General features: G+C 33.0%; 1 protein-coding gene across 1 annotated transcript in view; it reads left to right on the top strand.

The window, feature by feature from the left end:
* Positions 1–13857, top strand: part of LOC150087426 (cilia- and flagella-associated protein 44) — a 577933-nt gene that overhangs the window by 149139 nt on the left and 414937 nt on the right. The window contains exons 8-9 of the mRNA XM_090372063.1: positions 8611–8758; positions 11532–11626. Coding sequence (XP_090228189.1) covers positions 8611–8758; positions 11532–11626 — 243 coding nt within the window. The remainder of the gene's footprint in view (positions 1–8610; positions 8759–11531; positions 11627–13857) is intronic.

The raw sequence follows: 13857 nt of genomic DNA, 5'->3' as shown, positions 1-13857 counted from the left end.
TCTGGCATGTAATCAGGTGTGCAAGGAAAAGAAGCAAGGATGAGATCTAGTTGATTGTTACCTCTGGTCGGGAGGTCATTAATCATTTGTAACCCAGTACAAGATAGGTTTGACAGGAGCATTTGCTGAAGGTTAGCTAGTTGGGGAGGAAGATTAAAGTCTCCACAGACAAAGTGCAAAGCTGAAGGATGAAGCTGGTTAATGATCCAGTTTGATATTTCATGGATGGCTTCATATGAAGGTGCTGGGGGTATATATATGGCAATTACATCTATAAGAACGCTATTGTAGCTGAGAGTAACAGCGAGAGCTTCATATGCTGTTGTTTTGCTAGATACTTGATGAACTAGTGAGGCCTGTGAGCTGTTATACTGTTACACTGTATGTTTGTCTTTAATGGTTTTCACTAATCATGATTAACAGTACTGTCTGTCAAACTCTTGTAACTGATTCTGATTAAACTTGGACATGAATGATATGAATGATTGAAGAATACATATATTGTTCAGCTTTGGTGACTTCAATCTGTATTTATTTTTCTTGATTACAGATTTTTCTTTTTGATGCACTATGCAGGAAATATTTATCACTGACCTGGGAAGAAAAACCCATATACATATATAACAATATAAATTAACCTTCTAAACATACCTAAAAGCATCTGTTTTTAATTTTATATGTAAGGTATCCTCTTTGACCATTGGACAAAATTCAGAAATTGTCAGAAATTACAAGCCAACAATCAATAAAGTTACACATTTCAAAAAGATCTTCATAAAGAACTGTTTATGTTTGTTTGATGTTACATTTCATTAACAATTCAGAGACAAACATTATACAGCAGTGGTTTCCAAACTTTATGTTACTATGCCCCCTTTTAAAAAAAAATCTAATCTTGGTACCTCCCCCCCTTTTATTTCCTAAAATAATACAGACATATTTTTAAATAGTAAAAAATGTATTAATACAAAAAATGAAAAAAACATAATTGACAGAATAATAACAAGGTTTTACTATATATATATTCATTTTTAATATTAGTAAATTAATAAGAGGAGTATACCTCAATATAGTACGTGGAACACTTCCATATGATACCCTCCAGAAATTAAAACGGAAACAACGAAAAAATCGACAACTTACCGGTACATTAAAGTAAAATATAAATAATTAAATAATCAATTTAATACAATTCAAAATCAATTCAAAACAATTAAAATTCAAATTAACGCAATTAAAAGAATCTAACGAAAATATTCAAAACGATTTTCCTTCCTGAAGCTGACAATGCTTTCCGACCGACTGTCGTGATCACAGGAATGAATATTACCGAATCAGGCTAAACCTGCAACTTAAATAGTGATTATATGTCTTCGCGCATGCGCGTAAAGGTCCACGCATCGGAGATCAAATATGGCCGCCGAACATTAACAGAATTCTCGTGTAATTTAATTTCAACGGTTTCTGCAATTAATAGTCGCGTATAATTACGTTGAACGTTAAGTATTTTGGCCTCGTTAAATAAAAAAGTATGTTTTTCATTAATGGCATGAAAGGCTAATTCTGACGCTGCTGAACGAGAAGCATGAACTGAGGCTTCGTGTTGATTTACACGAATATTAAGAGAAAACCGCGTCGAACCCTGGTAAGACGAGTCGCAATCACCGCAAGAAATGTTGTATACTAGATCATTAATTTGTGTTGCGAACGCGGAAAGAACCGAGCGATTGTTCAGTATAGTGTGTAACTTCCGTATAGGCCTAGCTATAATTTTAAATTCGGTATCTTTAAAGAATCTGTTAAGCTGTTTGTGCCACTGTTCAACATATGGGACAGAAATAAAGTATTTTTTGATATTACTATTGTTGATTGGTGTAGTATTTTTTATCCTATCCTTAGCTTGTACCCTAATTCGATTTATTGTGTTAATGGGATAACCCCTGTTCAAGAATCTGCTAGTTAATATTTGTATTTCTGAGTCCAAAGCAGAATCCGTCGTTGAATATTTATAGGCATTTAGAAATTGATTAAAGATAATCGATCTTTTGTAGGTGAACGGGTGGTAGCTATTATAACGTAGAAGCATACCGGTGTTTGTGGGTTTTCGATAGATGCTAAATTGTATTTTGTTCGAGTCCCGGGTAAGCGTGAAATTTAGAAAGTTTAATGACTTAGTATCCATATCTTCCCTTTCCAATGTAAATTTGAGTCTAGAATGAATATTATTAAACGAATGTAAAATGTCTTGGATAGTACTACTATCAGTAATAACTAGAACATCGTCTAAATACCTCCCATAGTATGTGATACGGGGACGAAAAGGTGTCAGATGTATCTTCTCAATCGTTGAGAGATAGATCTCTGACATTAAGCCACTCAGGCTCAAACCCATTGGTAATCCAAAAATTTGTTTGTACACCTTGTCTCGAAACGTGATGTAGTTAGCCTCAACTAATAGTTTAATTAAGTGAAAAATTTCCTTAATGGGCTGAAAATGCCGAGTTCCTACAGGAACTCGGCATTTTCAGCCTTAGCCACACATGTATATAATATTATAAAACCTTTTAGACAGGTTATACAATTTGGGATTAAGAATTAAGATACATTATTTAATAATCTTAAAGACTGTAGACTCGGCGACAATGACAATTTATTCTCATTAGATGTTACCTCATTATATACGAATGTAAACGTTGAATACACATTAGATATTATTTGGGATATGTTAAATAAAAACTCGACACTGATTAATTATACGAAGCTGCCCATTAAGGAAATTTTTCACTTAATTAAACTATTAGTTGAGGCTAACTACATCACCTTTCGAGACAAGGTGTACAAACAAATTTTTGGATTACCAATGGGTTTGAGCCTGAGTGGCTTAATGTCAGAGATCTATCTCTCAACGATTGAGCAGATACATTTGACACCTTTTCGTCCCCGTATCACATACTATGGGAGGTATTTAGACGATGTTCTAGTTATTACTGATAGTAGTACCAAGACATTTTACATTCGTTTAATAATATTCATTCTAGACTCAAATTTACATTGGAAAGGGAAGATACGGATACTAAGTCATTAAACTTTCTAAATTTCACGCTTACCCGGGACTCGAACAAAATACAATTTAGCATCTATCGAAAACCCACAAACACCGGTATGCTTCTACATTATAATAGCTACCACCCGTTCACCTACAAAAGATCGATTATCTTTAATCAATTTCTAAATGCCTATAAATATTCAACGACAGATTCTGCTTTGGACTCAGAAATACAAATATTAACTAGCAGATTCTTGAACAGGGGTTATCCCATTAACACAATAAATCGAATTAGGTTACAAGCTAAGGATAGGATAAAAAATACTTTATTTCTGTCCCATATGTTGAACAGTGGCACAAACAGCTTAACAGATTCTTTAAAGATACCGAATTTAAAATTATAGCTAGGCCTATACGGAAGTTACACACTATACTGAACAATTGCTCGGTTCTTTCCGCGTTCGTAACACAAATTAATGATCTAGTATACAACATTTCTTGCGGTGATTGCGACTCGTCTTACCAGGGTTCGACGCGGTTTTCTCTTAATATTCGTGTAAATCAACACGAAGCCTCAGTTCGTGCTTCTCGTTCAGCAGCGTCAGAATTAGCCTTTCATGCCATTAACGAAAAACATACTTTTTTATTTAACGAGGCCAAAATACTTAACGTTCAACGTAATTATATGCGACTATTAATTGCAGAAACCGTTGAAATTAAATTACACGAGAATTCTGTTAATGTTCGGCGGCCATATTTGATCTCCGATGCGTGGACCTTTACGCGCATGCGCGAAGACATATAATCACTATTTAAGTTGCAGGTTTAGCCTGATTCGGTAATTTTCATTCCTGTGATCATGGCAGTCGGTCGGAAAGCATTGTCAGCTTCAGGAAGGAAAATCGTTTTGAATATTTTCGTTAGATTCTTTTAATTGCGTTAATTTGAATTTTAATTGTTTTGAATTGATTTTGAATTGTATTAAATTGATTTTGAATTGTATTAAATTGATTATTTAATTATTTATATTTTACTTTAATTATTTAATTATTTATATTTTACTTTAATGTACGGATAAGTTGTCGATTTTTTCGTTGTTTCCGTTTTAATTTCTGGAGGGTATCATACGGAAGTGTTCCACGTACTATATTGAGGTATACTCCTCTTATTAATTTACTAATATTATTATCAACGTAGAACATATTGAGTATTACAGCTCTGATTCATACTATCTAATTCATTTTTAAATTAATTTGTTTTTAATGCGATAGATGTGCTTGTTTATTAGCACAAAGTTTATCAAATCTAGGTGTCATTGAGGAGAGTGCTACTCGTAGCTCTTTTTCTACTACTAAACAGGCTCGATATTTGGATCTAATGCAGAAAATCCTGTTTCGCATAAATATGATGTTACGAATGGCAGCAGTACTTGCATTGCTTTGCTTGACAAAGTATTATATTCTTCACTTCGATTCAACCAAAATTGAACTAGGGTTTCACTCTGAAATTTTTGTTTCAATGAAGTATCACATGATAATTCTATCAATTTTTCCTTTTCAATAGTTGTCAATCCATATTCATCATCTTGTTCATCAACAAATGGATTCTGTATCCATGTGAACTTTGTAAAATCAAGATCTTCAAAATAACGTGAAAAGTGCATTAGCAAATCATCCAAGTGTTCAGTAATTAGATTTTTGTTTGCTTCAGTATTAACTCTGGCGCAGAAATCATTTAAAAGTGGAAACATGTCGAACTTATTTTTTTTTTTAAATTTGATTTCCATAGCTTTAATTTTTTTATGAATGCTTTTACTGTCTTTTTGAATCAGTGAATGCATTTGTAGTCCTTGCATTGATTTATTCAATGAAAGGACCATAATTTTCCTCAATTTTCCAAAAATTTCAACCAAATAGGCAAGTTTAACAATAAAGTTATCATTCCTAAATAAATTTGCCTCTTCATTATGATTTTCATCAAGAAAAATTGCAATCTCTTCTTTGAGTTCAAACACCCTTTGAATCACTTTTGCACGAGATAGCCAGTGCACTTTACAATAGTATAGAAGTGAGGTATAATTAGCTTCCATATCTTCACACAGCTTTGCAAACACCTAACTTTTAAAGGACTGTTTTTTATGTAGTTTATAACTTTCGTAACTTTTGTAAAAATGTTGTTAAGTTCCTCGCTCATATTTTTTGACATAAGAGCTGCTCTGTGAAGCATGCAGTGCATCCAGATAACTTCGGGTGCTTTCTTTTTAATTAATGCTTGAAGACCTGCCTTGTGTCCTGATATTGACTGTGCTCCGCCTTACAGAGTCCAATGCAGTTATTCCACTTTATGTCGTGCTCATCAAAAAAAGTGTCAATTATATTAAAAATTTCATTGGATGTGGCCATTCCAGGAATGGGGTTGCAAAATAATATATCTTCCATTATATTAGTTTCTGCAACATATCGAACATATGCTTTTAAATGAGCATCTTTAGCTACATCAGTTGCCTCATTTGTATGGCGAATTTCAAAGTACGCAGTTGAGAAACTAACTGATCGCAAAGATCTTCAGCTATATCATCGATTCTTCTACCAACTATATTATCAGCAAGCAGTATTTGTCACAACTGTTTCGCATATGATTCGTCGAACATTATTTTAACCATATCAATAGCTGCTGGCAAAACTAGAGTTTCTCCTATTGTGTGTGGTTTTTTTACATTTTGCGATTCTGTAAGAAACTTGGTATGATGCTAGCAATGCATTTGATGGAACAGAAACTATTTTTTTTGAACGTTTGCTTTTGTTTATTAAACTCATTTAATTTTCTTTGAAAAAATTCTATGGGCTTGCCAACGTATTCAGAATGCATAGTTTTAAGGTGCCATCTGCAGCCAAAACTTTCATAAAAAACAAACACATTGGTTTTTCCAAGCCATCTATAATAACATTTGTGAATCCTAATGATAAATAGGATGAATCGCATTTTCTTATCTTGGGAGTTCTACCTCCTTGTTCCCTGTTGCTTGTATCCCACTACCTTTACTTATATCACCATCAGTATCTTCATTATTAGTGGATTTTCTCTTGTAACCAGTCAAAAATTTATCCATTTGTCTAAAAATATTAGGATTAAATTTATATTCTTAAAAAATACAACTTCTAAATTACTAATGATTATTATCAGTAAGTAATCACGCCAAAAACAATAAAAAACACAATCGCACACCGCTGAAACCATATTTTCAATCATGCAGCTAATGCTATACTATGCAATCTATACATATACCTATATATGTCATACATAGTACGCACTAAATTATATATATTACATTACATCATAGCAATCATAATTCATCAATCCATTTCAGCAAAATATAATATTTTTTTTTCCAAATAAATGTTTATCTCATGTTTATATCGAAATTAGAGTGAGATAGGTGGTGGTAAATGCTTTAAAAAATAGGTTATAAAATTTAATGTTATGTTATGAAAGTTGATTTATGTGTACAGTAAACCCCCGCTATTCGCGGTATCTGTATTCGCGGTTTCGCGTATTTGCGGTCGCTGATTTAAACCTAAAAAAATGTGAATTTTAAAGCGCCGGAACATTTTCCGCCATGAAAAAAACATGGGTGTGGCTAAAATCATTTTGCCCAGTCCACAGAGTAGTACAGTCAGTCGTCTTATAACACGTGTTTACACTACACTAATTCAATCTTACACAATTTAGGGGAACGTTATCTTATATAACAGGAACTGAATTCGCATATGCACGCTTCGCCTTTGTGTTTACAAGAAATGGCAGTCGAACGCGGAATCACCCCAACTGAACGCAACACGATAGAAATGAAGAGAAGATTCTGAAAATGTATTTATTTTTTTATAGCAGTGAAGGGGAAACACATATCACCATAATAACTTAAAAACCAACACAATTACAGCTATCGGTATTATCGCAAATGCAATTAGATAGAGTTCACTACCAGTTTATAACAGATTCCACTAGCAGGAATGCAACTGGAAATTGTTTTTATTGTTTTATGGTAGTAACCCCCAGAAATGTAAAATGTGAGCTAGTGAGGTGTTAATAGAGTTGTCTCTGCCTTTATGGTGTTGTTTATTCGTTTTGATACACGCTCACAGCTTTATGTGTATCAAGTGTGCCTCCTCATTTTGTAATTGTGCTTTATTTTCTAAAAATGAGTAAAAATAACTTAAAAAGTGTAAAAAGGAAGTGTCCTGCGGTCAATGGGTGGGGGGTGACAAAATCGCGAGCGCGGATGTTTCAAGCTAATCCTTGTTCAGTATGTGTAATGCGCTTGTCATAGAAGGTTTCATCTCTTGCTTTTAATTGATACGTTTACAAAAGTGAAAAATCTACCATTTTGCAGTGTGTTGATGTAAACAGACTTTTTCGAGCGTGTTAAAGTTAAAAGAAAGTGATTTTATTGTGGACAAGTTCTTTTCTAATCCTACAAAAATATGGCCGCGAATAAAAAGGGAACTGTGAAAAGATCAAAGAAGGTGATGACATTAGCGAGTAAAATTGAATTGTTAGACAAAATTTCTAATGGTGAAAGTGTCTCCTCAGTGGCAAAACATAAAATCAATGAGTCAACGGTACGAACAATCAAGAAATCGGAAGAAAAAATCCGCCGTAGTGTCCGTGAAAACGCGCTAATTGCATCAAAAATTTGCTCTATAACTCGTGATGTGAAATTAGAAAAAATGGAAAAGGCTTTAAATCTGTGGATAGAAGACCGAACTCAAAATAAAATTCCGTTAAGTTCACTTATCATTCGTGAAAAGGCAAAACACCTTTATCAACACTACACTTTAGTGAAACTGGTGATAGCACTCGCGGGATAAGTTTTTTAGCCAGCAAAGGCTGGTTTGAAAGATTTAAAAATCGATATGGTTATTTTTCGCCCAGCAACCCATGTTCTTGATATGTTTTTGAAAGGTTTCTTTAAAATGTCTAATAAATATGTACAGTATTACATTTAATAAATTGTTTCTTATTTTCATTTCGATGCCTTATGCTTTTTTTTTTTTTTTTATGTACTTACTCTCTACGTTTGTCTATGAACATAGTCATATTATGTAGGTAAATACACATAATACGTACAGACAAAATTTTAGACTAATTTTTGTTATATATTTCATACTTTGGAACGGAACCCTTTTATTACCATGGGCGCCATAACTCAGTATTCGCGTTTTCAGTATTCGCGGAATTTCTCAGGAACGTAACCCCCGCGAATAGCGGGGGTTTACTGTATATATTTTTTTTATTTATATATGTTATGTTATGAAAATTATATTTCTGTTAAACTTTTTGTGCCTCCTTTTGCACTAGTCGGCGCCTCGCAGTTTGGAAATCGCTGTTATACAGTGTGATTTTCAAGCCATTGACCAATATAAAGAGAGCCATGGGAATGCTTTCTGAAGTATTAAAGGACTATTAGTGAAAATTTGCAGTAAAATAATATAAATTTTTATTCAAGAATTAATAAAAATATAGTAAGGCTTGAACAATAAATTGGTTTATGAATTTCTTTTAAGAATGCACATGGAAGCATATGGAGAATAGATCTGTCCTTCAACATTTCAGCAAAACCTCCAGAATGTGTTTTAAGCTGTCCTGGTATTGAAATTACTGGTTTAAGTATGTGTTCTGAATGTCCTGTATGTGCTGTATCAGCTATGGATGGTGAGTGTTTAATTTATTGTGCTTATTAAGTCTAATTACAGTAGGTGGCTTAAATTAAAAAAAAAAAATTACAATAGAATTTTCTTTGAAATATTCCAATAATAAAATTTTGAACTAATGCACACATTGTATTAGATTACATATTAAATAATTCATATTTAGCTGCTTTCTGGCGCTTCCGTAGCCAGGTGGGAAGGAGCAGCAGTGCATAGCACACGCTTCTTGATTAGACCGGGGTTCGAGCCCGTCACCACCAAATACGGAGGATGCGGAAAGGTCAGGGAATGACCACCGCATATCCCAGAGCAATATGGCCTTAGTTGCTAATGCTCCTAAAAAAAAAAACAAAAAAAAAAAAAAAAAAACCAAATAACAAGCTGCTTTCTGAAACTCCTGAAATATCCAATGGTTAGACTATTAGACTTTATTCTTAAAAATTATAACAGAATATATCTTGTAATTTTTGAAATCAAAATTATAAATGTTTAATTAATTAACTTTTAAATATCACTCAGTGATATCCATCTATATATTAGCACTTCTTTGCAACAGCAAGATATGTGTGTCTATAAGCATAGAAAAATTTTTACTTTGAAGTAAACAAAATAACTTGGTTTAATTTCTAATGTATACTATTATATGATTGAGAATTATTGAAGTCTCAGATTTTAAGACACTTCTTGATGGAGGAATATTGTTGTGTTGTGAGGAAATGAAAAATCCAGTAGTTTTATGAAGTAAGTAATAAATTTTAATTTCTCAAATGACAAGCTAGTATTTATTTAAATAACACACATTTATTCAGATGTTATGTGAATAATCTGTCTAAGACAAATTTAGTTATGATAAATGCATAAAAAATTTTATTAAAGATCACAGTTGGATTATATTTGTGGTTATTTCTGTTTATTAGCAATTTATTTCTCCAAATCCTTTTAACTCTGGAGTAAGCATAAGGAAGATGAATGTAAAAGTAAATAAGAAAATATTTCATCCAGGATCCCCGAGGCTTTATGCTTCAGTTCTTTGATGTGCATTAGAGTGGTTTTATGATGAAAAATTTTAAAAAATTCTCTTTCCCTTCCCCCATATTAAAGCAGTATTCAGATCAATCATCATATAAGAATTGAAGACATCCCCTCAGAATTGGAATGTTGTATGGCAGTTATCTATCTGATCTGCCATATAACATTCCTATATTGGAATGTTGTATGGTAGTTTCTATCTCATCTGCCATTGGATGGATCAAGTTTTTTGATCCAATGGCATATCAGATAGAAACAAGGGTTAAACTTTCAAAAGAATTTGTTTAACTTTATTATATGATCTAGGATTTCTAAAAACACTAGCAACAGGAGATGTAACGTATCATTACAACTCAAGTACAAAACATCATTCCTCTGAATGGAAGTTTCCCATGTTTCTCAAGGATAAAAAGCTTTGGATTGGCTGGTCGGAAGGTAAGGTTATGCTAGAATTATTTTTTTTAGTATAAAGGCATAATTCTATATGAATTATACCAGGAGATCATACTAATAATATGACTATCCACATAGAAATTTAATTGCTTCAGGGATGCAATTAGAAAAAAGGTCCTGTCCATTATGTAACAATAATTTCTGAATATGTTTCCAAATTCTAACTGTCTGAGATCCTTCTTATTATTCACTTTATTTTGTACCATGTGGCACTTTCATTTTTTTTTTTACAAACTAAACAAATCATTAAAGGGACAACAGTTTTCTAGTGAAGCAAAAGTTGTGGCAAATAAAATAAATGCTTTCAAGTGGCTTTCAAAAAAAAAAAGATTTAGAAGCAGTTTCGTTGTGGTTATATAACTGATGGAAAAAATGTATATATAGCCCAGGCTATTATTTTGAAAACTTTTATATTCATTTAAATAAAAATTCACTCTTTTTTCATCTATGGGTATGCGATATTTTAAAAAGTACAAAAATGTATAATTCTATATATTTGATGTTTGGACCAGATATATACAATTTTAAATATTAATAAATTATTAAATGAAATTATCCATAAGAATTTTACATATTATACATTTATGACATCAATGAGAGCAGAAAATCTCTCTGATCAAAATTGAATGTGCAGGTAAAGCATTTTGATTTTATTGGAGCTATTGCATTGAAATACCCTTGCAGCCCTATACTTTTGTACTGGAGAGAGCACATGCAGTCAAATTCTACAGGGTTAAAGGTAAACTTAACAGTTGTTTTATTTTTAAATGGTTTTATTTCCATACATAGCTTAGTTGTACACTGGATAAAATATAATTTTCACAGTTCGGCATACCTTTGTTAATAGAAACCACCTGCCAGCTGATGAAAAGCCAGTAAGCTTTGAAACATCTATTCTGGCAGTTACTCAGATTTTTAATTGTATAGCAGATTCACCTATTCAGGTGATGTTATACAATTTAAAAAGATATTAGCAACTTAGACAGAACTATGAATAATGGTATTTGTCTCTAAGTTAAACATAAGCCCAAGCCTCACTGAAAACAGAGACTTAGTGTCCAGTCTTTAGTGAGGGAAGAAAATCTTTCCATGATCAAAAATGAATACAGGTAAAGCATACAAATTTTGAGTGAGTATATGTTTTTTTTTTTTTTTTTTTTCAAGTGTGTATGTGTTTTTGTGTGTATTGCTTAGCAAAGCTAGAAAAAAAAAATTTCGGACTGTTAGGCTGTCATATTATTCTTTTACATTGGAAATTTGTTAAAAATAAATATTTAATTAATTTTATTTTCTAGGTACAGTTCATGTTTTAGATTGCACTGGGAAAAAAACATTGTGTACTATGCAGTTTAATTCAGGTGCTACTTCATTATTATGGGCATCAAAGGAGGTAAATATTTTGATTGGGATATAGTAATAAGCTTCATTCAGCCTATTAGCAGTTTTGTACATTCAAAAATACAATTGAAATACTTTTATATAAGATACTACATTATACAACATACATTAAAATTAATATAACAGGCCAAAATATTTTCTGTGAAACAATATATTCAATATATATATAAAATAAAAAAGTAAATGAAAAAAGATATTATGATGTGGTTACACAGGAACTGGATGCAGAAAATAATTTTGATATCATATACTTGGATTTCAGGAAAGCTTTTGACACTGTTGTGCATGGAAGACTACAGTATAAATTGGAGCAGTATGGTATTACGGGTAAGTTCCCAGAATGGATAAAAGGGTGGTTGAGTAGGAGAAGACAGAGAGTGGTAATCAAGGGACGCTGCTCTTCTTGCACTAATGTTATTAGTGGAGTCCCTCAGGGTTCGGTCTTGGGCCCGCTGTTGTTTTGTTTATTTATCAATGATATTGATGAAGGTATATTAGGCTTAATGTCCAAGTTTGTACAAGGTTAGCAGGATTGTTAATGACAGTAAAGGCAGTATGCTACTGCAACAGGATCTAGAAAATTTGGGCAGATGGGCTGAGAGGTGGCAACTGAAGTTTAATATTGACAAATGCAATGTACTGCATATGGGTAGAAATAACCCCAGAGAAATGTACCAATTATGTGATACTACACTTAGGATGGAAAATGAAAAAGATCTGGGAGTAATTGTGCAGTCAGATATGGAGTTTTCTGAGCAATGCAGAGAGGCTACCAGAGCAGATCATTGGGTATTGTCAATGATATACAGGAATTTTGCTAGAAGGAAAATGAAGTTGATTATCCTTTTATATAAGGCAGTGGTCAGGCCATGCCTTGAGTAATGCGTACAGGTCTGGAGGCTTCATTTTAAGAAGGATGTAGAGTTGCTTGAGCATATACAGAGAAGGGAAACAAGATTGGTAATTTTTTTTTTTTTTTCTTGTGAATTTTTTTTTTTTTTCTTGGCTGATGCTACATAAGCTCATACACTTAATTTCTTGCATCACATGCCTCCATTACTACTACTACGGTCAGTCCTCGTATAACACGTGTTTACACTACACGAATTCGATCGTACACGATTTATAAATAGGGGAACGATATCTTATATAACACAAACCGAAGTCGCTTATGCACGATTCGCCTTTGTGTTTACAATAAATGGCAGTCGAACGCAGAATAGAATCACCACAACCGAATGCAACACGATAGGAATGAAGAGAAGATTCTGAAAATGTATTTATGTGTTTTATATCAGTGAAGGGGAAACACATTTCACCATAATAACATAAAAACCAACACAATTCCAGCTATCAGTATAATCGCAAATGCAATTAGATCGAGTTTACTACCAGTTTATAACAGATTCCACTAGCAGAAACGCAACTGGAAATTGTTTTTATTGTTTTATGGTAGTAACCCCTAGAAATATGTTTTAGTAAAATGTGAGGTGTTAATAGTGTATCTCTGCCTTTACGGTGTTGTTTATTCAGTTGCTACACGCGCGCAGCTTTGTTTATGTGTATCAAGCGTGCCTCCTCGTTTTGTTATTGTGCTTTATTCCCTAAAAATGAGTAAAATACTTAAAAGGTGTGAAAAGTAAGCATCCTGGTGAAGACACTGCAGATTCAGAGAGAAAAAGAAAAGCAATATCGATAAACAGAGGCGGACTGGGTCAAAAATTCTTACCCGGGAAAATTTATAGAGGTCTCATACTATAGTTTATGGCCAAAATCACACCGGCCTCCGGCCCACCGGGGTTTTCCCAGTAAGGCTTATGGCCAGTCCGCCTCTGTCGATAGAGAAAAAATATGAAATTGAATTGTGAAACGAGAAATGAAAGACCATGTGATATCGCACGTGCTACAGACCTAAATGAGGCAACGCTGAGAATTACAGAATTCAGAGAAAATAAAAACAACTTTCATAGCAGGAACAACTCAAAGTGTAATTAAAATCCATTAGATTAAGACACAAATAATTGGAAGAGATGGAATGGCTGTCATCTGTTTGGATAGAAAATCAAACAAAAAACAAGTTTGCTTACGGCAGAAGCAAAAGCATTAGCAATATTCTATTACGTAATAGTCGTAATAAAAGACGTAAGTATTTTATTACGATTATTTATTGTGTTTGGTAATGTTTTGGTTACAAATGTGTGTTCAATCTTAAGTGGTCGGCAC

The sequence above is a fragment of the Mastigoproctus giganteus genome, chromosome 4 (genome assembly GCF_048544385.1).
Source record: "Mastigoproctus giganteus isolate SK-2022 chromosome 4, ASM4854438v1, whole genome shotgun sequence".
NCBI classification, from domain to species: domain Eukaryota; kingdom Metazoa; phylum Arthropoda; class Arachnida; order Uropygi; family Thelyphonidae; genus Mastigoproctus; species Mastigoproctus giganteus.
The sequence above is the reverse complement of the archived record's forward strand: the minus strand, read 5'-3'. Positions and strand labels throughout refer to the sequence as shown.